The sequence below is a fragment of the Aptenodytes patagonicus genome, chromosome 17, assembly GCF_965638725.1.
Source record: "Aptenodytes patagonicus chromosome 17, bAptPat1.pri.cur, whole genome shotgun sequence".
Lineage (NCBI taxonomy): Eukaryota > Metazoa > Chordata > Aves > Sphenisciformes > Spheniscidae > Aptenodytes > Aptenodytes patagonicus.
Window position 1 is genome coordinate 6586456 of NC_134965.1, and position 24432 is coordinate 6610887.

Sequence of the window (24432 nt, forward strand, 5' to 3'; positions counted from 1 at the left end):
AAGCTCAGAGAAGTACGTAGAACAGGTGAGGCATTTTTAGCACAAACAGTTCAAGGGTGGTTGATCCACACTTGAGGCAGAGGAAGAGACTAGACAAGTTTCACAGTATTTTCTTAATCAGTAGACCATTTTTTTTAAAGGTTGATGAATTAGCTTCCATCCAGTTACAGGTTGATGTGGGGGATTGTTAAATAAATAAAACAGTTAAGTGAACAGTGTGACCATTTTACAAAATCACCATTTTGGAGTTTAGTTTAAAGTATTTTAATGAGGTATGGGAACCACTATATCATTCACCTTAAAATATGCTTCTTGGACACTGATGAATATTGCATATATCTCAGATTTGCTTGCATCTCCTGTCTTTCAGACTACAGGTTGAGTAACAGTGATATTGAGTAACAGATGACATCTCGGGTTCTCCTGTAGCCATATTTCAATGAAATCAGAGATACTTGGTAATGTTTCCTACCTATCCATTCACTGCTTAACCTAACTCTGAGATTCTTCGGAATGGAAAGTACTTACCGTACCGTTTACCTTTTAGACTATATTATTGGGTATTATTATTATTACTATTATTATTATTATTATTATTATTGATTAGACAAACTTCTCATTTGTGGCCCCCTTATTCTTCTTTTGCCACCCAAAATAAGTAGAGGTATTAGCTTCAATGATTCTGAAACAATAGATATGCAGTACTGACCAGGGGCCAATCCATTAAGGTATTTTTAACTTACTGATAATTTCCTACCTTTGGTCTTCACTTGTGAGTGAATAATCAACTGACATCTTCTACCTTGGAAAAGATGTTTAAAAAATCTTATCGTTTTCATTACAAAGTATGTGAGTAGAATGGTGCCATTTGCAACACAAATTTCAGGCCAGAGAGGAAGGTACCCAACACCCAGAATCATTAAAAAATCCAGAACACAACTTTGCAAACAAATATATGTTTAATTGCATTGTATAATGGATTTATAGTTGTTAAATATATTATTTTACTGTATAATTTATCGTTCTTCCAGTTCCTTTAGCAGTTCGTCAAAGTGAGTAATGTACCATTTAGCTTTCTCCTTCACTTGCTTTCTGATTACATTTCCTCCAAATCCAATGAAGCAGTCCTGGCAAAACAGAAAGAATGGGCACATATATTATTGCAGTCTCATGTAAGGAACGGAGCTTCTTAGCAATTACGTTTGTTTTTAAGATTGGTTTTTAAAATTACGGTTTTCCTCCCTGCCTCTTCCCCTCTTTTACTTTGCATGTTCATTTTTCAAATTTATTAACAAGAACTTCATTAACATTTAATTTTGCACCACTTTGGTTATTAGAGTTTTGTTCCAATAGGAAAGTTGTATCTCTCTGCCTTGTAACTTCCAAGATTGTTCAGATCTGAGATTTTACTGAAAATCTGATGTAAATGTGATGCAACATAAAGCCTTACTATTCAAGAATGAGTTAACATTCGAACATGCATGCAGCATCTCACAATTATGTGTATACTGTTTATCTTAACTCTGTTTACCTCATTTGATAGATACCAAAAGTAAACATTAACCACATCTTCAATCATTAACCAGGAACAATCATCATTTCTACATCTTAGAAAACCATCTGCAGTGAAAGTGCAGTGTTCAAAATTTCCACTGCTGCTTTTTTGCCTTCAGGTGGAAAGCACTCAGCAAATACTAAGCTGCTTTGGTCGTGCACATATTTAATACTAAGGGACCAGCTGTCGTAACTCACATCAGAATAGCTCTCAGAGTTTGTTCCTGTGCATTTCCATGCACTGGGATATCTGTCCTTCAGCACTGGCGAAGAAGGGGTATTGGGGTACTTCCATGTAGAGAAAGGCGCTAAAGGGGAGATGGAATTAAGATCTCTCCTCTCTGAAATGACCATTAATAAAAGTTGTCTTTCTATTCATTTTTTTATTATTTCACCCTGTCAGGGCTGATATCTTCAAAGGTATCATCACTGTACAGTGAGATGAACCCTCTTGCTAGGCCAATATCAGGTAAACGTGCACCAGATCTGTGCCAGACCTTCATGCCAAGCACCATTAACCAGCGTTCAGAACCAGGATCTTGGCAGGGTAAGACCTCTGCACAGAAGCAAGCACTTACTGTGCAGATATAGAGGGGAAAGGTAGACATGATAATACCAGCTTGATTTGAGACAGGTCGCTAGACTATTACACAGTCCTGCTAGACCCAGCCAGCATCCTCGCTTAGAGGGTGACACCCTTACTGAGATTGTTTGAACTGAGAGAAATCAACCATTGCATGATGCAGGATTTCTAGAGGAAAATTACCTACACAGATCTCTTTTAGGCTGTGGGAAGTGCTAAAGATCTTCCCTGAAGTCCTATAAAGAATTCAAACCACACTTTTTTTTTTCCCCAAAGGATTTGCTCAAAAGGAATTTAGATTCCAGTTCTTTAATACTTACAGCAGGGGGACAGGCTTCCATGTCTGTAGCTCCATCTCCAATCATAACTACTTTCTTAAAGTGGAATTGTTCCTTCAGATGAGTAATAACCTTTCCTTTCCCCCCTGATTCAGCTGTTGGTTGTGTTTCATCAAATCCTGCGTATTCTCCTAGAACACAGTGGAAGGACAAGTTAGACACATAGCATATTTTCTTGTAAATGAAGAAAGAGATATGCCTATGGTCTTCACTTCAGAAAACAGCTAATTACATGCAGTCCTGTAAGCCTCACAATATCAGCATCCCAAAAAAGTAATTAGAAGGTAAACGTAAAAAGTAGGATTTTACCCAAGTCTTCAGTGGGGATATTTTCAAAGAGCTGAAATGCTAAGGCAAACGTAGAAACCCTGTATGGGTAGTGTTACAAATCCATTCCCAGTCACTCTGGTCCAGTCATTCTGGTGTAAACATTTCAAAAGCAGCATCCAGTATGATGTATAGATAGTGTGTGAAACACTGAGTAAGAAACAACCTCACTAACTACAGTTCTGCTTGATTACACTAGCTTAAAGTCCAGAGCAGCTCTACTAAAGTACATCGGTCTCCATACGTACCTCAAAGTCACTGAAAGTGAAGTTTGCCTCTGAAAGCAGGTAAGTGTAATAAACTCTTTTAACTTGAAGGAGCAAGAGAAAATGAAACCCTGCTGTCAGCAGCTGTAACGGGTTTTACCTTTGGCACAGCTTGCAATTAAAAAGTAACTACAGCTCTATTTCCTATGTCTGGAAAATGACCTGAACTCATGTTTTTGGTAAGGTCTTGCAATTTTCCTACTTAGAGCTAGCTGGATTGGTAACAAGGTCATGTAGGCTGGACAGTATCTGTAGCCCAATATCTGACAGTTTGAACCAAAAAAAGTGGCATTAGCAGAGAAAAGAGACTTTAAGGGCATCTCACCATTAAAGTAAAACTTCAGCCTGTTGGCAAAGACGTTTGCTGTTGGAATGTTCAGCTGCAAGGCCACGTGCTCCACGATGCTCTGAAACCCCCCCGAGACCAAGAAGACCTGGACCCCTCGTTGATGAAGTCTGCTCACCAGCTCCCTGAGAAGAAAGAGCAGTCACCAAGTGTGAGTGCCTGGCAGCATCTAGGGATAACAAGAAAGTTAAAATACATCTTTCCTAAAAAAGACTGCCCATACTTTGTGTTATTCCAGTTTAGTTAGGATGTGTGCTGCTTTCCAGCTCCATCCATCTCTGCTGCCCAAAGCTTTTCCTTCTTTCCCTTGCAAGTTTGTGCATACACCTTGCTTGAAAAGAGCTGAACAAAACCATCATGTCTAGAGACAAACAGGTATTTAGTTGCTCAGAAACAAGCACTCCCTAGAAATGTTTTCTTTACACTTTCATACTGTTCACATTAGTTCCCTTGAACAGATGAGAGCAGATCCAGTTCAGATTCTTTTCTGAAGTGAAGTAAAACAACAGCAAGAAAATGAATTTATAATGCAGAAAAAAGTAGGGGATGTGGGGGAGATAAAGCCACTGCACCAAAATGCAAAAGTGGGCTGAAAAGTGTGCGAAGTGCAAACATTTTCTAACTTGGAGTTGGTTCCCCAGACACTGGACGTCAATGCCATCTTTAGAAGAGGGCACCAGCTACAGAAAAGGAATCAAAAAAGTAGCAGTTTTCAGACCCAGTTAATGTCAATGGGGCTTGAAGGCAGTTAAAAGTTTTACAAGATTTGGCTCTAGAAGCGGGAAGATCAGCATGCAACAATGCTGAGCAGTAGAAGTGGTAGCAGTAACAGCAGAAATGCTAAATACTAAAAAGCAAAGTGGAGGCTTAAAGCAAGCTACACAGAAAAGGAGGAAGAAAGGGAAGGGTTGAAAAGAAAAATCATGTGATTCTAAAGGAAACAATGTTCTCTTTGTAGTTATATCGAGCTATGCCTTCTACAGAAAAAGCGGAGCATGTGCTTCATTTCAAGGAGAAAATACAAGCACAATATCGTCTAAAACTACTGTATGTGCTAAAAATATTTTAGAGTTGGAGCTATGGCCAGGTTTTGTAGTAAGGAAATTCTTTCCGATTGTTGAAACAATTTGAATAGGAAAAAACTTTTCAGTTTAAATAGTTAATGTTTATTCCAAACCCAAGGATGAATGAATAGACACATATATATGTATTTCCCCTTAATGATTTTTTAATACTTTTTTAGGGACTTCAGTACAGGATGGGTAGCTCTGAACAATGGATCCCCTAAGCTGAGTCCAGAGGTGTGACTGCACACAGAACTGTAAGAGAGAGGTAATATAATTGCAGAATAGACCAAGCCAGTAGTTCATACTGGGTATTAAATCTCCTCCCAGTTCCATCACTCATCAAAAACCAGATGTGATTGAACAGATTATTTTCCATGCCCGTTTAATCCTTGAGCCAGAATTTGAGCTTGCCAGCCAAAATGCCAGTTAACACCTAAGGCTTTTCTTTTTACGTGGATGCTTAGCCACTTGACATGGACTCAGGCCATTATAAGCTCTTGATATAAGCTTTGTACACAAGCAACATGGAAATGGAGTAGGAAGGCAATCTAAACCAGCTCTATGGTCTTACAGCCTCAGTAACATCACAGAATTTTGTTGATCTATGCCACATGCAGAAGACTTTTTCATTGGATCATTTGAAATTCTTCTTACCTTATTCCTGGTGTTAGCTGAGGTGGGTTGTCAGATATTAGTTTTTGCACTTGCTCATAGGAGGGACGTATGAGACCTAGTCGTGCTGTTAAAGCTGCTTTGAATGTCACAGTGCCACCCATAGCTCTGCGGGTCCTAAATTGTGATCCAGAGAAAACAAATCGGTGATGCTTAAGAAGTTGAGGCTTCTCCCAAGACCAGTTAGTTAAAGAAGAATGACAAGGAACAAGGTAAGAGACCATAGGTTCTAGGTTATACCATATCTGTGTGGTAAAGGAGAAGATTGGTACACTGCAAGGATTGGTAGCAACCACTGGTAGAAGATCTCCACAGATTGGAGCTCTTGTGAGAACCAGTGAGGCAAAGGAAAACTGCTTCATTCCCTCTGAGTGCATCTGAGCCACTGGGACCAGTATCCCTAAACGGCAGCCCAGGTGCTGCTCTTTGAAAGTAACAGAACTTTTGCTACAAGCTTCAGTGGAAACAACATCAGCCTCAGAGAAGTGTTAAGAGAATTGTCCCCTCTCCCCTCCATCTCATAATAAGGTTTGCTAGCACTTAGCCAAGTTTAATGAGGCTTGATCTTAGTCTATCAAAGAAATTTACATTAGAGAATTTATGTCAGTATAGTTTTGTTGAGTGGCTTCACAATTCCAAAAGAAGTTACTTCATTATGCATTAATTCCACTTATTATTCCTAAAATCCTTTTTAAACTGTAATAATCTCTATGACAGAGTTGAATTAATCCCTATTGCAAATTCATTGTCACAGATTAACCTTATCCATGCTTATTTTTTACTACTATTCCTATGAAGTAAACAGCAAATATACATACATCTCTGCGACAGCATCTCCAACTCCACAGAATTTCGCAAGCTCATCAATGCCTTCTTCCCTGATGACTGTACTGTCCACATCAAAGCATACTGCATCAGCATTGCGGAAGATTTCTTTCATCTCCAAGAGGGACGCCATCCTTTTAGGAACCTTCTTACTGTGAGGGGACAAGATAAAGTCTTTCTCTAAGTGACAGTACTGCACTCCGTCTTGAGCCATTGGCACAACTGATCTGGTTCTTGCAAGTAGGGACAAGCACAGCCTGGTAGCCAGCTTTTATCAAAGAGTGTGAGCAGTGGTGGAGGTCTGGCTCGGTTGCTGATTTGCTCTCTCCTGTTGCTGCCTACTGATGTTCAGTTTACGTTACAGGTGGGCTGTGGAGCCCTGTCAGTTGCTGATTTGCTCTCTGCAGGCTCGGCCCATTCATGTTCACATGGGGTTCAAGGTTGTAATACTTGGCATTTGCTGAACCATCAGACAGCCAACTGCTGTGTGGGACTTGCAATTCTCTGTCTCATCTTGCCCTCACCACTCAGATGGATCTTGATTTCTCATCAGACCCAGTCTAGTGTGTCAAATTAGTTGCTCCAGGAGATAGTAAAAGACACCCATCCCTTAAGGATTTGCTTGATCGCAGTAGACATAACTATTTTAAACCTATCAGTGAGTGGTTGTCCCTAAATCATGAAGGTTTAGATCCTTTTCTATGTCCTGATTAATATAAACTAAATATTCGCATCATCTCTGAAGGCATAGAAGATTTGGCCATTAGCATTGGGAATTAGTCTTTTATAAAACCCAATAAAGTCTTGGGCTTTGGGAACTTCACTCATGCCTTAAGATACCACAACATCATGACACAACTTTTTCCATTACAATGCCTGACAAAAGTTTATTTTCTTCCCTTTTATATCTGTCCACTTAAAAGTGCTGTTGAGCACTACTTCTTCTGCAGATCAGAAGCACAAAGTGTTAATCAGGTATTTTCTTACTCTACCCTGCTCACCTTGTGCTTCGCCTTTCATAAGGGAATTGTGTGGACTTCACTATTTACCAATCTGTACATTTAGATTGGTAAATAATCTTTCAGCTTTCCATCTATACCATTTCCCAGATTTCTGTAAAAGCTTTTGTTTGGTTGTCTCTTCTAATCTCCTAGACTCCTCTCAGAACACGTCTTGTGTAATTGGTCTGGGTAGCAGGTTCTCTCTTTTTCTGGGATAGGGGAAAAAATACCATCGAACAGCATGTTACATACCTTCATCACGTTATATACCTTCATCTTTTGTTTTCCTCTCACTAAGCTAATTTATTTTTCTCCTATATATCATGTGAAGTTTGATGGTGAGAGGTCTTACTCACACAAGTTCCCACAAAACATTTATTTTTTGCCCTTTTTGGACAAACTTTGCACCCCCAGATACAAAAGACATTCAGTGAAGATGGAGAAAATGATCCCTATGTACTTTGCTGTGGAAAAGTACAGGAGCTGATCCGTACTGATGTAGCTCACTGCCAGACAGGAGTCATCCAGGGATCACACATGGTAAGCACCAGTGCTGTTTTCTGAGGTGACCTGTGTGCTCACTGAGAGGTCACAGCTAAATAGTTAATGGTCAAAGCAGGAACAGGAACCTTTGGTTTTATTCACACGACTAGTAACCGTATGGTGAATACTGGGATACAAAAGGCTTTACGAAAAATTACCATAATCACTGAAAAAAAGTATAGAACACACACTCATCTTTTATCTGTTCATGTGTATAGAATAAAAGAGAATACTCCAGTCCTTCATTGAAAGGTAAAAGTCTGTATAAATGAAGCCACCAAACCTAAGTGGTGAAACCTGTTGTGAACAGCTAAGAGCCATATCTGTAAGAGAGAATCTCTGTTTAACAAACAGGTAGATATGAAATAGCAAGCAACAGAGAGAGGAAGTCACATTAAAGGCAAAGCTATCCAAAGGCAGCCATGAAACAGTACTGTTTGAGAGGGTCGTTCTAGCTATTCTTGAGGTTTTTGGTGTGAACACACTGCTATAGTAACCAAAGTGGGTTCGTGGCTTTTGCCCAAGGCCGAGAATGTGACACAGGAGCTTCCTCAGTACTCATCTGCATCGCAGGTGTGAGTGAGAATGGGAAAGCATCACCCAGCCCATATTTCCCTCCTGTGCATTCGGTTCAGGTGTGGGAAGGTAGGACAGAGCCTGGGCTCAACCTCCCCAGTGTGCCAGAAAGCAAAGGTGAGTGGGTATGCAGTAAAGAGGAGATAGTGCAGAAAAGGGCTTTTACAAACTCCACCTCTGGGAAGGGCAGAAACAAGGACTGAACCATAGTTTGACAGGTCTCTGCTCTTCCATGCACGGACCTATTGTAAAACTCTGGTCTAGCCTTAGAAGCATCGCTAAAGAATTATTTGCTGCAGACAGCACATGGTTTTTTATATTCCTCTATAAAGACTGCACTGTACAAATAAGAAATACAGTCATGTGCCATCAGCACGGCACATAAGAGAAACCTCTCTCACTTAAGTGACTATGGACACAAAAACTTCCCTCTGACAGAGACTGTTTCTGAGCTAAGACTCGGCAGTAGGTGGACAGGTGACACGTGAATTCCAAGTTTACTTTGCGTTAGCCTTGACTTGACATTGACTCCACAGCACTGCGTTTGTATTTTCAGTGGAAGATTTTGATTTTCTGAGCAGGAGGACTTTGACTTCAGGGCAGGCCTTGACAGCCATTTGCTAGATATATTTGTGCAGTGCAATTAAAAAAAACCCCATCCACTAACATCTTGTAAATGGCAGAGCGTTAATTTTTTCCAGCCTACTGGAAATTATAAAGTCTACCAAAAATTCAGCCATGGGTTTGGTGCCAATTTTAAAGATTTGCTCTACTGGACAAACTTGTTGCATCACTGTGGCGTGACATTTGCATCACGGTGTTCCAACACTGATTCTTTATTACGCAAAGCCATCACATTGCCTCATGCTAACCTGAGGCACTGCAACATTGCCACATTATGATGCAATGTCACTGTGTGGGGACACCGCACTGTGATGTGATTTCTTGGTGAGAACCTGAAATATATTTCTGGATACGTGTCTTCAAAATTTTAATCTCTCTGAGAAAAATGTTATCGCTAGAAACACACATTGGGAGCAGGAAGGAAGAGACATTAACTTTTCTTTCTCCCTGGTATCCACATTTCCATACTCCTTTCCCTTCTAGATGCTCCTTACAATGACAAGACCACTGCTGTGGTGGCCTTTGCACTTTGATGGACAAATAGACAAGTTAGAGGAAGAATTACGGATACTAGTTGTGCAGCCATGGTTGGAATTAACCCTGTCCTCTCTTTGTTCCATGCAATAACTTTTTTCAAGAGAGTTTCAAGCTGTGGTTTATGGTGCCTAAAAATGACAAGTTGGAAGGGGAGAATTGTGTTTTGAAATGCAGAAACCATCAGTAGTTCCTGATCTCCCTTGGCCTGTGACCTGCTAAAATCTTTCCACTTTCTGCTATAGCTGGGCACTGAGCCCTGGAAAACACAGACCTGGTTTTGGCTAATGTACCATTACACATGTTGGAGAACTTGTGATGAACTGTAAAGTAGGGAAGCTCATACAGGAGCAAAAAGGAGAACCCATGAAGGAAGCTTCAGCTATTGCAGGGAGTCTTGCTGGTGGGGAAAGCAATTTTTAGGAATTAAAGGTGGTTCACATGGAGTGAAATAAGGTTCTTCTGCCCTTGTTGGAAGAGCTCCAGGGGTCACCATCAACTCCAAGGGCTGGCGAATGCCACTCCAATGGTAACATGCCAATTTCAGTAACTTGTGAATGTTTTTTCCCAGCCCTAAATGTAGATGAGAACATAAGGCAAGGCTATTAGTGATTGAGTAATGGGCAACAGGAGTGGGGAGAAATACAAGCAGGAGAGGTTCTGCTCCTTCCCTTGTTCTCAGAATTTTCACTGGGCTATCCTGGCATGTCATCCACCAGGAAGCTGCCTAGAATTCACCTCCAGGTAAGTGCGCATAGGAAATAAGGACAGACACAGTAGCTTCTCCACAGGTAGGTGTCACTTGGAAACATGAGCAAAAAGAACTGAAGCTGTGTAAAACCTTTCTATGGACAAATATCTACCAGCTGTAGTAAGGGAACAGCAATTTTTTGTTCCAGAGTGGTATAGGCCTCTACAGTTGGCAGAGATTAAATTACTCTGAAATACAGGGCATCTGATTGCTTAAATGTGTCAATGTTTTAATGAGATGGTAAGAAAAAAGAAATTCCCACAAATAATAAGTTCTGTCTCCATATGAAAAACATGCGTAGAAAATCCCTGATCTTTCTGCCATTGAATTTCAGATAGGTAATCTATCCCTATCCTATTATTTGCAAGCTGGAAAAGCATCCAAGGAGCAAACATTTCAACAGGTCTGATAATAAAATATTGTGGGGAAAAGCTGAAAAAAAGAATATGGGGAAGAGAATAAACAATGGGCAAAGAAGTGACTAGAGAAGACACAAGAAGAGAGTGACAGAGGGAGAGAGGTAGGGTGAAACTTGAGATAAAGATGGAGAAAAAGGAAGTCACAAGGGAAAAGTGGAATTCCCATGCGATCTCCTTGCTTCCAGACTATGAAGTACTTCATTAGGCCATTTGGGAAAAAAAACGGCATTTCCACAAGAAATAGTTCTGTTTTGTAACAGAGAGGGTGGAGTCACAGAAGCGAGCACAGGAATTATGTAAGACCACGTGTCAAAGGAAAACAACTGAAATGTTTTCTGTTTGCTGACCCTTCAAAGAAGGGCACTTGCCACACTGTGAAAAACTGAAACATCCGCAGTATCTGCTGCATATAATGCAAAAGGAACAAGTAAATGGTACTCAGAACTCCAGGTATTCTGGGGCTGGTATATTTTGATGAGATCTTGACGAGATCTCAAAATCCTCATTGTGACTAGACTTCACTTGTTATCATATTCCAGCTTTCAGAAGTGCTGCCACGCTGCTACTTTGTATTATGTTCACATTTATTGCTGTGAAAAAATGAAGATTAAGTGAATCTTAATGAAATATTACCTAAAATATCTTTTTAAACAGATCACTTGGGGATATCCTAATTTGCAAACAGTTTCTGGTGTTTCTGATTCTGATTCACTTTCCCATTTAACAAGGGGAGAGTGAGCACTTCACTGAGATACACTCCAAGATACATTCCTGCAGCAGAGTAACATTGCATTGAACATGCAGTGAGATTAACAGAAATGCGACCACATTAAACTGTTTCTGTTGCATTGAAGGGAAACTGCTGCTTAGAGTAAGGGATTTGGAGAAAATAGTTCTTGAAACACTTCTCGGGACCTGTTCCCACTACAGGAGTGGTCCTGCTCAGGAGTGTTTCCATGGTATTAGTTTAAACAAACCACTTAATCCTTGTTGTTTCTAGTCCTATGTCTGTAAAATGGGAGTAATATAGTGATACGGCTTTTCTATGCTGAGGTTTAACTCTCAGTATTAGCAATATGTTTTGAAAGCTTCAGAGGAAAGGGGATACATTTAAGCAGATTAGTTATATTTAAGCAAATTGTGACTGCTGTTTATATCCCTGCAAGTACTACTCTTTAAAAGTTCAACCCATCCATCCATAATTGTGAGTTTCTGTGGTTTTCAGCGCGAGAATAGAAAGATTCAGTCCTTAACCTCACTAAGCTTGCTTCACACTTCCTGGTTTTCAGTTCAGTTTTTAAAGGTAGTAATACAAACCTGTATGCAAGTCAAGAGATTAATTGTTTGCAGCTATACACTAATACTTGAACAGCAGTGCCTAACAGTGAATTTATTTAAGCACCTTTTAAAAAGTAGTTGAAAAGGGCTAGAAGGAACCTGATGGATGTTGACATACACCTCCCAACTCTCCAATCCACTCGTGCCTGTCCTGACAAAATGATGATGCTTTCCCCCTGCATGATTGCATCATTCATTCATGCTGCTGTTATAAAACAGGCACCACACTGCTGCTGCGTCTTGCAGGGCAGTACAGTCACAGCCCCAGCAGAAGAGACTCTTCATTTTCTATGCTAGAAAAATATGGTAAGTGTTACGGATCTGATATGCCAAACACCAACCCCTTCCAAACTGAGAGAAAAAAACATTCCCAGTGACTTACAGTATTGTACTGGCCGTGGCTGTTGCTGCTGCTGCAAACCTCTTGGCTGCACAAGAAAAGAAGATCAGCTGAGACCTTCAGTCACATAAATACAACGGCACGGGCTGATCTGGAAGAAAGCCGCATTTTGTAAATCACTCTTTTATAATCTGCTGAGTAAGCCAGCCTGGATGTTTTTTTTAAATGGTTGCACACATGTAACCAGAGAAGTCCAGCTGTTCGCTGACAGGCGTAGGGAAGAGAGGTGTAACCTTGCCTACGTCGGGGGAGGAGCCGCTCGGGCCCAGTTTGGGGCGCCCCCAGCTTGGGTAGGCACGGCTTGGCAGGGAGCAGACCCTGCACAAGATGATGGGGAGCTTGCTCACCCGTCAGCTGGCCCGTGCCACAGGCATGGAGAACAAGACAGGTCTTAGCAAACTCACCTTGCTCCACGCAGAGCGCCAGCACGGGAGGGCGAGGGACGAGAGCCGAGGAGGGGCTCTGACAAGCAGCAGTCAGGAGCTTCTCTTGGCGTGAAATCAGAGGCAAGGCAGGGGCACTGTTTTCTTTCACTGTGGATGAGATGAAAGGTTTTGTGAGTTAAGACTGCAATATTGTATTTTGGCTTAAGCTGTTACTCGGTGCATCAGAGTGTGCAATGTTACACACAAAAAAAATCACAATTCATCAAAAGCTTTGAAGGCAAAATTAGAACTTTTGCTTATGAGAAGGCTCTGTTTTGTTTCCCCAAATGCAATGTTGTCAAAAGCAACAGCAAAATTGCAAAACTTGTCTGTGCTCGTGTTTTGGCATCCCACGGAAGAGCTTCCCTCAGACATGACTGTGGACATTGGTTAGGAAATGGGAAGCTGCCAACCCAGAACTATGAAGCTGGTTGTTTGGTTCAAGGTCAAGAAAGCCAGATTTAGCTGATTTAGCTTCTTTCATTCGCTTGTGATAGGGGTCTTATGACTGCTGCCTGTCTTGAAAGACCGTTCTGCACCACTGGATGCACCAGTCACATTCTATGCATGATCTCTTTTGCAATTCTGGCAGTATTAGCCCTCAAAATTACATGCATTAATTAAAATCAATAGCCTTGTGTGCCTCTCCTCCCATCTCATCCTTTATGTTTTTTCAGAAGTTCTCAGTACATGACTGTTTGTCAACATGAGCATCTATTAGTAACTTCTTGTGTCAGGAAAAGCTGGTACCAAGCCCCTTTGCTGCAAAACTGGTGACATGGTTCACTGTTGTCTGGTCCTGTTTGTTAGTTTTATCGTGGCAGGACAGTATGTTTTTAAAACAGATTTAGAAATCATTTCTGTGAATAAGGTTAAATGAAAACAGATCTTGATAAAGATGAAAGAAAACTGCTTTTACTGAGAATCTCAGAAGTTTTTTTGCCAAGATAAGCAGTGCATGATTTGACTAAGAGAATTGTTGCTGAATATTTCATGAAGGATATTCCTTTTATTTGGCTTAGTTTAACAGACACGTTGGTTGTAATTCAATTAAATATTTTGATTCTAATCTGGTGTAATTTGTTGTAAATCCATTCATTTCAAAGGACAATTTAGGCCTAGTAAGCATCTGCCCTGTATTTTTACTATGCATTAAAACCAAAGATGCAGAACAATGCAACAACTACAGCTAAGACTGAAAAATGTAGAAAAGCTTGTCCTGATGTCTGAAAAATGCTGCAAAATGGGGATTTAATGTGAAAATGCTAATGAGAAATGTTACTATACCATAAAATAACTATCCTCAGACATGTGATCCAGGAAAGAAACACAGAGAGTTCTGCCTGGAAGCTTTAAGAGGATGTTGAGGAGTGAAAAACACAGCTCACATGGATGTGTGACTGTCAACACAAGCACAGCACCTAACTCTTGTACATGACTATGAAACCTCTCCTTTTGTACAAAAAGCAGAGACCACCTACACGAAGGACTAGAATGTCTTTGAAAATGGCTTTCCGTTTTTTCCCAAAAAACCCATCTAAAATTCAAACTAAAATTTGCCAGGATGATTGCTTTATTTTCTCACAGTAATAATTCCCCTCACAAACCTGAACCTGCTTGGGGAACGGCCATATCACTGTCAGCAACCAGCCCCACACATCGCAGGTGTTTAGGATGGAAAATTCCCGCCTTTCCACAGGACATCACCCACGAGGGTCACAGAACAGCAGCAAGAAAAACATAAAATACAACATGCCCGCTGGTTTGCGTATGGGTTTGACAAGGCTGCCCTCTGCCGAGAACAGCCCCAAGAGAGGATCAAGGCAAAAAAATTACAAAGCAGAGAAGCAAGAATAGCAAAATATTTGTGTGTGACCTGGGGGCTACAGAATCCAGGGCAGAGCTGGGGATTCAGGTGTTTTAACTGGGCATTGCATCTAGGCGCCACAAATACTAGCACTGCAGCCCCTCAGGGCTGGGTTGGCGTGTTTTGTTTTGTTTTGTTACAGTTTCAGCAAGCCGGTAGCATCCCAACAAAAGTGAAGATTAAACATTAACAGAGTTCTAGAGCCAATTATGAAATGCCAAGTGTAATTTCCTGCATTTTGCAATGTTTAATTTTTATTTCTAATGATTACAGTAACAGAACAGAAAGCCCAGCCACTATACTAAAGAGTCAGCATTAAAATATTTCACAAGATATATGCGCTGCTCAGCTAAACAAAAAGGCTCCAAGCTTGTGTTGTATTATGTTCAAACACCAACTCCATCTAAAACGTTTAAAAACCAGAAACCCAAGCATATTAACAGCTGTCCCCTCCAGACCTGCCAAGTCAGACTGACAGGCCATACATGGGAGTCCTCCTGCACAGCATGGTGTTTTGCCCAGAAATCTGAGATCCTCACCCAAGCAGATTCCCAGAAGGTGCCATAGCCTACTGGCAAAAGCATTGAGGCTGGTGAGTCTGCCCTGACACTTGAAACTCACCAACTGTTTCAGTCAAGCTCCCCCAAAACGCTTGTGCAACAAAATTGTACCCAACAGCAGGCTTAGACTTTACTACTGGAAGTGGTATGATAATATGAACAGCCCATTGCATTGCTGCTCAGCACCACTACAGTGGGTTGCCGAAGCCCGGCATCCAGGGCTGCATCCAGGGCTCCCTGCTGCAAAGAGTGGGACGGAGTGGGGGAGATTTACCCTGTGTCATCCTCACGCCTGGTGGATGAGCGTTGGGGGAGGCTGTCTTTCTTCTCTGTACCGAAGACTGACAAAATCCTCGCCTCGGGGCCAATTGTCCCTGTTTGCTGGGGGTTAGCACCCTCCAGGGAAGATGGGCTGCAGGAACACCAAAAACCGCTTGGCCTGAATCTCCCTGGCACACCTCTGCAGCCACAGGCCATCATTATTCTGGGAGCAGGCACCTTGCTTACGAAATATGTGAAATAACAAGAGGGTTGTGTCATGTCTGATATTGCCAGTTGCTTAGATGCAGCAGATGGGTGTTTGGGGGTACAAGCCCAGATAGGACAATGTGGGAGCCAAACCTGGTTCAATCTGTGCCCACGGTGTGTGTAAGGAACCATGGCAGGAGCTTTCTTCTCAAGCTCCTCTCAAGGGAAACTGTCAATTGTCCTCCATTTCAGAGCCCAAAGACAGTAACACGCAAATGTTTCACAGCCTCAAGGACTGGGCCCTGACAGGCCACGTAGGCCAAACGCTTCCAGCACCCATCAAGGTTGCCTTGACTTCAACAGTGTTTCTCGTTTTCTTCCCCAGGCCTCATGGGAAACCTCTGCGTGGCCTTGGGAGAGATCATCCCCCATGCTTAGAAAGCCTTGTGAAGGGTTCAGGCCCAGGACAGGCCTGGGCGTGTGGGGCTGTGCTGTGGTGGCTGTGCAGGCCCTGGCAGCCCACACAGCAGCTTCTGTATTAAGAGAAAACGAGTTTTGATTAACCTCAACTGAATTTTTAGCAAGAACCATTTTGATTATTAATCCGGTCTGCTTAACTATTAATTCTATCGACATAATGTTAAATCACCGGGTTTAATTATTTATTCTCACGGTTCTACGAACCTGCCAGGGGTGTCTGTCACATGAGTGGGTGGGACTAACGGCCGAGCGACCCTGCCCGTTCGAAGGCCTCGTGCACACACGCATCGCCTGACCGCGCTGAGCGCCGGCCCCCACCGGCCGCTCCCCCGCAGGGGGCCGCGTTCCCCGTTAACCACCGCGCCCGCTTCCACACGAGCCAGCGGCTTCCAACCGCCGCGCCCCACCGGCGCCTCAGCGGCGGGGCGGGAGCGGGCCGGCGGAGCGACAGGCGCCGCAGCCAATGGGAACGCGGCTGGCGCGCCGGCGGGCCAATGGGCGCGCGCGCGCCTCGGAGTGTTCTAGAAGGGGCGGGCGGGGAGGCGCGGCCTGCCCTGTCCCCGCCCCTCGTTGCGGCGCTCGGCTCGCCCCGCCCGGCCCGGCCCGGCCTGGTCCAACGCGGAGCGGAGCGGTGGCCATGGCGGTGAAGGCCCTCAACCCTAAGGCGGAGGTGGCCCGTGCCCAGGCCGCGCTGGCGGTGAACATCAGCGCGGCCCGCGGGCTCCAGGACGTGCTGAGGACCAACCTGGGCCCCAAGGGCACCATGAAGATGTGAGGGAACCCCCCGGCACCTCCCGTCGGGGTTGGGGCGGCGAGCGGGCGTTACGGCCTGAGGGGAAGCGTGAGGAGAGAGGCGGGGGGAGGCTCGTGTGAGGCCGGGACGCCGTTCCTGCTGCCGCCGTGCGGCGGAGAACAAAGGCGGAGGCCGCCCGGCCGGGTGGGGCTGAATGAATGGAGAGGGAGCGCTGCGGGCCTTCGGCCGGGCACGTGTGGCGGGGCCGGGGGGGGGGCCTGCTCACCCGCCTCGTGTCGCCCGCAGGTTGGTGTCGGGAGCTGGAGACATCAAGCTGACCAAAGATGGCAACGTGCTGCTGCAGGAAATGGTGAGCTGGTTCTTGCCCGCGGGGGGGTGGGGACCTTGGGGAGCCGTGGGGGGACTGCAGCAGCCTGCTCGTATTCCCTTAGAGTGCCTGTGGCTGAGGGGGGACCGCGTCCCCTACTGCCCCCGGCCTGCGTTTCTGGGATATTTAGCCCTGTGCGTTGAGGGGAAAATGTCCCTCGGGAGGAAGGTAAATAAGTGCAGCTTGGTAGATGGTCAGTAAAGTTTGTGTGCTAATTTGGCAATTAAAAAGGAAACATAAACTGTTTAATTATATTGGCATTTTTTTCGCTTTCTGTTTTGCTTACGGGACGCAGCATACTTCTGTTGTACTCAAGCAGGCCTAAGACAGCAGAGTTCTTCATGAATTCTTCATGGGCTTGGAAAGTGTTTAAATCTGGCTGATGGATGCAGCTCATACTGCTTTCCCATCGCGTCTGGGGTTGTATCGCGGTTTCCCCCCTGTAGGGGTGAAGGTTACCCGAGGGCTGGTGTCACCCCGTGGGGTCTCACGTGCTGGGGACCGGCGGCGTGGCTGGGCCCACCGTGGGCCCTGGGTCCTGGGGCTGTCGGCTTGCAGCGTGCCCGCATCCCCCCTGGGTGGGCACAGCCTGTGGTGGAGTATTTAGCTCTACTAGCTGTCTGTTGTAATTCAGCATAAAGTATCGAAGTTAATATACGCAGTGATCTGGCAAACAGGAAGAATTCATTACATCAGTTCTTTGACACTAGAGGTAGTACTTTAAAAAAAAAAAAATGGTAAAAAGCTAAACGACAGTATAAATGGTCCCATTTGATTTTACCTCGCTCTAGTACAGTTACCAAGCACCAACCTGGATACTGTTCTGTAGGTTAAAATACTGTTAAAATACTCTTCAGTCAGCCATTGGAGATGCTAAGTGATGTGCGTGTTCCATAAATTTAAGAGGCTGACTTGTGTAAGTAACGTATGGTCGTGTGTGGTGGTTGTGAAGTTTGGCCAGACAGGAATGATGTCCATAGCTGGAACACCAAATGTTACTACTTATCAGAGGAACTGACAAGCAACAAACTAGTTGAATGTTCTTTAGTTTCATAAGAATGAGTAAAACTGCCAAAGAAATAGCAAACCAGGTAGGGTATGTACAGCACTGATCGTGCAGAGATTCCGAAATTAACCCCTAAACATGCTGGTTTTAGCACCAGCAACAGTCTAGTTGTGATGGTGCATCCTTTGCCTAAAGGAGAAAAGGGCTCTGTCAAGTTCATGAGTTGAGGGCTAGTTTGGCTCTTAGCACTTAACATTTTTGTGTATAGATGCATAATCTGAGGGGGGAAATAGTGTTACATGGATTAATTCAATCAACCTATTGTCAAAGTGATCGTTGTTGTTAATTGGTGTTACTTGTTGAAACCTGCCAAATTGACATGAATCATGAAAACATCGACTAGTCCTTAAATATTTTGTTAAGCTGATTTCAGATTGCTTGCTTCCTGTACCAGTGCAGTGAGGCTTACTGCTCAGCTTCTTATTTTTGTTTAGCAAATACAACACCCCACAGCCTCCTTGATAGCAAAAGTAGCAACAGCGCAAGATGACATCACTGGAGATGGTACCACTTCAAATGTCTTGATCATTGGAGAACTCCTAAAGCAGGCAGACCTCTATATTTCTGAGGTATGTATGCAGTATTGCTTTCGTAGGTGGACAAGTTAAAAGCTTCATCTGAGACCATTCAACTTGTTTTGTGTTTAATGCTTAATACTCATAAGTCAAACGTGAAAATGAATATGTATTTCTGCTTAAAATGAGTGCATTACAGAACTTGTCAAATGGGGAAAAGCTGGAGAGGAGGACTTAAGACTTGTTCAAAATCAAAACCGCTTATTGTGGATACTGTAGCTTTTAATAAGGTTTTATCTGATAACTGCTGTTACTTTTGTCTGTTTTGTGTGAGTTAAATCACTTCTTTTACTTGTATGTTAACAAGGAGATCCTCCCTCATATTAGGTATTTTGGATGTTGTAAGTTACAGAATAGGCATTCATATTGCACAGTGAACACCCAAGTGTGCTTTGTAGTTCCCTTGGTTTCAATTCTGTGCTAGAATAATCTGTACTTTTCCTCTGCATTGGAAGGATTTGCATTCCTTTTATATGTATTCAGAAGGACAGTACATTTTCTTGTCTTTGTGGGATGCATATTCCCTATGTTTTGACATTACATGGAATGTTGAAACCACAGGTTCTATTTGTGAAAAAGTACCATTTTGTCTTCTATTGTCTAATGATTTTCCTTCTTTCCTTGCATTAGGGTTTGCACCCTAGAATAGTAGCAGAAGGATTTGAGATTGCAAAGGAAAAAGCACTTGAAGTTTTGGAGCAGGTCAAAGTAACCAAGGAAATGGACAGGGAGACCCTTATAGATGTTGCCAGAACATCCCTCCGTACTAAAGTTCATACCGAGCTTGCTGACATCCTAACAGAGGTAAGTGTACATGTCTCTTCTGCCTCTTTTTGTGTGAAGAGGTCCAGCTTTTAAAGTGCTGTGATCATTACTTGAGTGAAGGGTGGATGGAAAGATGTGAACTTGCACTTTGGAAGACTAATGGTCGTTTTGGGGCTTTTTCTTCCTTCCTCTCTATTCCAGGCTGTAGTAGATTCTGTTTTGACAGTCAGAAAACCGGATGAGCCTATTGACCTCCACATGGTAGAGATTATGGAGATGAAGCACAAATCAGAAACTGACACAACGTAAGTAATGAGTATCCTTGAGCTTCACTTTAATGGTGCCCTGACGTTTGAGTAGTCTGTGGGGTTTTTGTTTCCTTTTTAGGAGAATTTGGGTGTCCTAAAGCTACCACTAGAAGAGTTACTAGGGAAGGGGTGAAAGAAAGGCAGAAATACAGATTTTAGCCATAAGTTACCTAGACAGCAGAAGTTCCCCAGTCACTGAACTTGATTCCCTGATGAGATTTTTGAATAGCAAAGGTTAACACTGGCTTAGGCTTTTACATAACAATGTTGAATAAATACTTTTTTCTTAGTAATAGTGTCTGTGGCTTGATTATGCTTTAGGCTTGTATCTGTTCATTACAAGTACAAAATGGCATTCGATAAATGGAAACTGGATTGTTGTCATCTGGCTGGATATTCCATAGGCTTTATATTTACCTCAGTGGCATGGACGAATTCTGCACTAGCCTTCCTCAGTAGCTAATGCAGTCAGACACTATGCCAGAGTAAATTCCTTTTTCACACTCCGATTGGTATGCTTTTTATATGAGAATGGGCATGCCCTTGGAAGTGGGATACATGGTTGTCGTTTACTCCCAACACAAGTGCACAGGCAGTTCGTGTTTGACCAGTTGCACTGTCAATTCTCTGGGTGGTCTGCACTTCCATGAAGTGTGTATTTTCTGTATGTGTATGTTGACACGCAAAATGCTTTTTAATCTCTCAGGCTGATTAGGGGGCTGGTTTTGGATCATGGTGCTCGTCATCCTGACATGAAGAAAAGAGTGGAAGATGCTTATGTTCTTACTTGCAATGTATCTCTAGAATATGAGAAAACGTAAGTACACAGCAATAAGGTGAGGAGCGGAAAACGCTCCTGTCTTAGAAGACTTTTATTTAAGGTGTGTCTAAATAAGAACTGAAAGGACTGCATAGACTCTTCTAGAGCGAGGCAGGTAGTGTAGAAGGTGGAATGGAAGAGGTGATGCTCCTGCAGTCTGTTCTTGGAAAGGGGAAGCTGGTGGCTGAGAAAATGTCTTTGTCAGGCAGAGCTTCGTAGTTGTTTTTATTTTGTTGTTTCATTGAAGAAAGGCTGGAAGTCCTTCCTTTCTTAGGCATAATTTTATATTCTAGAGCAAACATCTAAATATACTTCAGAGTTCGCTCAGTTTCAAATGGAAGAGCTCTGAACTAGAGAGCAGGAACAGCTACATGTTGCATGCTGGTTTCGGGGGTGTGTGTCTTGTTTGTTCTCATTTTTTTTTTATTTTATTTTTTTAGAATGTAGCTGAAAGGATTGATTCCTTATACTTAAGTTTATTTCTACAGCACAGAGGATAGTTAGTTACTGCTTTTTTGTTTTTGTTTTCTCCTTCAGAGAGGTGAGCTCTGGATTCTTCTATAAAAGTGCTGAAGAGAGAGAGAAGCTAGTGAAAGCAGAAAGAAAGTTCATTGAAGACAGAGTGAACAAAATCATAGACTTGAAAAGAAGAGTCTGTGGTGATTCAGATAAAGGATTTATTGTGATCAACCAGAAGGTGAGATGAAGGGTATAACTAACTAGAAAAATTAATCTGAAATGCTGGCTTTCTTGGCAAGCCGTGTGCTGTTTGACTCACTTGGTACAGTTCTTCAGAAATAGCTAAATCTAGGCTGATGTACTTTTGAATATGTGCGTACAGTTCCTTCTTGAGATCTTCTTTGAGCCCTGAGGAAGAACTTACTCATTAGTGTCAGACTAAGGGAGGGTGTTTTTAGCTTTTCCTTTATACTCATGGTCACTTTTCTTTGTTTCTAGGGAATTGACCCATTTTCCTTGGATGCACTTGCAAAAGAAGGAATAGTTGCTTTGCGGAGAGCTAAAAGGAGGAACATGGAAAGGTCAGTTCCTGGGGAGAGGAGGGGGTAAGATAACTTGCTCTTTCAAACTCGAACAATGAGTCAAGTCTGGCTTGAATCCACCTTCAAGGACTTGCACTAAAAAGTCCACTTCAATCTGTCCAGCTCTTAAAGGTGTAACTCAGGGTAGTTTGTACAAACCATAGAAATGTCAGTTCAGCACATGGAGTGATGCAGGAATTTGAGCTATCGATATGCTTCGGATGTAGACACCTATAGAGGAGACTTAATTGTACAAGCTTATTTTTGTGAAGAGGTCTTTCATGAACAGAAACAAACTTGTTCCAAGCCTAGGAAGTGCAGTGTTCTGCGTGCTGAAATACTGTTGTTATGTTAGTGACTTCAGATTTTACTTAATATAAAGCAAGTGCCAAGCTGTATTTGTTCTCTCTCAGACTGACCCTTGCATGTGGCGGTACTGCCATGAACTCTGTGGAGGATCTCACTCCTGACTGTCTGGGACACGCAGGGCTTGTCTATGAGTATACACTGGTGAGTAGGACTAAGCTTTCAGCTGAAGCCAGGTTAAATACGCCTCACTTGATGCCAGCTCTTCTTTTGTCTTGGTATGTCCGTGCATGGATTTTTCTTCAGTGTTTTAAGAGCTACACTGGAGCATGAATAAAGGCTGGAGGCATTTCACATCCCAGTGTACGTGAACAGCACTTGTATGTGAACATCTGCCTGGTTATTTGCTCTTGTCATAGTGTGTTTTCCTGTTGTTATTTCCATATTATGCTTTTAATATCTGTAAAATTGAGAGAACGGAAACAAGGTTCTGCTGCTTCTCGTCACTTCTTGAAGTGCTGTTAGTGCAGAACTGAATCTGAAAGTGTCTGTTCAATTTTTTTTAATTATGTGTGTATGTTGATTAAGCGAATGTATGACATGAACACATAACCCTGTTCTACAGGGTGAAGAGAAATACACCTTTATTGAGAAATGTGACAACCCCCGCTCTGTTACCCTGTTGATCAGGGGACCAAATAAGCATACGCTCACACAAATCAAGGATGCAGTAAGAGATGGTCTGCGTGCTGTTAAAAACGCTATTGAGGATGGTAAGTCTCAGCTCTGTTTAGTGATGTTAAGGATCTTCTGTTGAAACTCATCTCAAAATCAGTGAATTTTGTATCAGCTTCCTTGGTATCCGATGCAGTCAGACACCAAGCTAAGTGTATTTCAGTGTGAAGTGCTTTTAGTTACTGTTCTGACACCTTGTGTTCTACAAGTGGTTGATAACTGTGTAAGTACTTACCTGATCAGATCACAGGTACAAGCTGTCCTTTTTAAGGATGAGGGAAGAGATGAAACTACACTAAAAATTAACTGTTTAAATAGGAGTAGGTGCTTGTTGCAAAGTCTCAATGTGGAGTTTTCCCTTGCAGGATGTGTGGTTCCAGGAGCAGGTGCACTAGAAGTGGCAGTAGCTAATGCTCTTGTTAAGCATAAACCTAATGTAAAAGGAAGAGCCCAGCTTGGAGTTCAAGCTTTTGCTGATGCTCTGCTCATCATTCCTAAGGTATAAGGGACTCCTGAATAAAGCGGCTTTAAAGCATGCTGTGACCCATTGCTTTTTCTGCTGGAGGTCTCTTCTAATTAACAACATGAAATAATGTCTCTGTTCTCTCAAAGGTTCTCGCTCAGAACTCTGGTTACGATCCCCAGGAAACACTAGTGAAGGTTCAGACGGAACATGCAGAATCGGGGCAACTCACTGGAGTTGATCTGAACACTGGTAAGAATCTTCTAAAATAATGGGATGATGCTCTAGTAAGAAACTGTCATGGCTCAGCTCCATGAAGAATAAAGTTGCTCTGAATGCAGAAAGCTGTACCCTTTTTCATAAAAAGCTATGTGGAATGCCTTGGCAGGTGTCCTGTGCTGCGGGCAGTCTTGGCATGCCGTAGTACTTAAACGCATTCTGGTTAAGTTTTTTTGTGAAGATAAAGCACACAGTTAACACTGCGTTGGATGTTGCAAGTAATATCAGATGTTAGAGAGCGGGAAGTCTTACTTTGAATTATGTGAACTGGTTATTCAAAGATTGTTTTACTTTGTAGGTGAGCCAATGGTAGCTGCAGCAGCTGGAATCTGGGATAATTACAATGTCAAAAAGCAACTGCTTCATTCATGGTAAATGTTACAGTATTTTCACTTTAAATACCGATGGGTGTTTGATCGTTGAAATTGATAGAGTAATATGGAATCGAGGGGATCCCGCATAGAGGAAGCTGTCTTGAAAGGCAGAAATGAAGCCGAGTTGGCTTTGAACTACGTTGAAATGGATATTCTAACAATATTTATTTAATATTTCTAGCACGGTGATCGCTAGCAACATTCTCTTGGTGGATGAAATTATGCGAGCTGGAATGTCCTCTCTTAAAGGCTGAGTTGGGTCTGCTGTCATTGACGGTGGTCATCTCTGGGAGTGCCCCATGGAATGTCTAAGAAATCCACCCGAAGGCGCTCTTTTCTTAGCCGTAGTGGGTTTGCCCAGCAACGGAAGTTACTGTGCTGTAACGAGCAGCCCCTCTTTGGTAAACATGGCCACTCAAAATATTAGCAACTCTTCAAATATTTGGCTCTAAAAATCAGTTATTTATTTTTAATTTCACTGAAGTGTACAACTGAAGTTGCTTTCCTTTTTACCCAATAAACTGTTACGTTCCGTGCTTTATGTGTGTTGGTTATTTAAAACTTTACCTTTCTTGGGCCAAACTCTTGAACATTCTGCTCGCAGCCTTCGTCACCA

General features: G+C 42.7%; 2 protein-coding genes, 1 long non-coding RNA gene and 2 other non-coding genes across 5 annotated transcripts; 3 read left to right on the top strand and 2 right to left on the bottom strand.

Moving 5' to 3' along the window:
- Positions 1–940: 940 nt before the first annotated feature.
- On the bottom strand, positions 941–6222 carry PSPH (phosphoserine phosphatase). Its single transcript, XM_076354873.1, has 5 exons — positions 5972–6222; positions 5136–5270; positions 3394–3539; positions 2458–2606; positions 941–1127 (listed from the first exon to the last, which is right to left on the bottom strand). The coding sequence occupies exons 1-5, from the start codon at positions 6190–6192 to the stop codon at positions 1017–1019; spliced, it is 762 nt and encodes a 253-aa protein (XP_076210988.1). The 5' UTR covers positions 6193–6222; the 3' UTR covers positions 941–1016.
- A 5930-nt stretch (positions 6223–12152) lies between these two features.
- On the bottom strand, positions 12153–17052 carry LOC143168440 (uncharacterized). Its single transcript, XR_012996697.1, has 3 exons — positions 16984–17052; positions 12569–12697; positions 12153–12255 (listed from the first exon to the last, which is right to left on the bottom strand). It is a non-coding gene; the product is annotated as an uncharacterized LOC143168440 (long non-coding RNA).
- CCT6A (chaperonin containing TCP1 subunit 6A) lies at positions 16552–24355 on the top strand. The gene is made up of 14 exons (XM_076354874.1): positions 16552–16735; positions 17004–17067; positions 18586–18720; positions 19357–19530; positions 19693–19796; positions 20506–20616; positions 21157–21316; positions 21577–21659; positions 22073–22169; positions 22591–22738; positions 23066–23199; positions 23313–23415; positions 23741–23813; positions 23998–24355. Exons 1-14 carry the CDS (start codon positions 16602–16604, stop codon positions 24068–24070), a joined length of 1593 nt encoding a protein of 530 aa, XP_076210989.1. The 5' UTR covers positions 16552–16601; the 3' UTR covers positions 24071–24355.
- Positions 19093–19224, top strand: LOC143168522 (small nucleolar RNA SNORA22). The gene has a single exon (XR_012996733.1). It is a non-coding gene; the product is annotated as a small nucleolar RNA SNORA22 (small nucleolar RNA).
- Positions 20224–20359, top strand: LOC143168521 (small nucleolar RNA SNORA15). The gene has a single exon (XR_012996732.1). It is a non-coding gene; the product is annotated as a small nucleolar RNA SNORA15 (small nucleolar RNA).
- Positions 24356–24432: the final 77 nt, after the last annotated feature.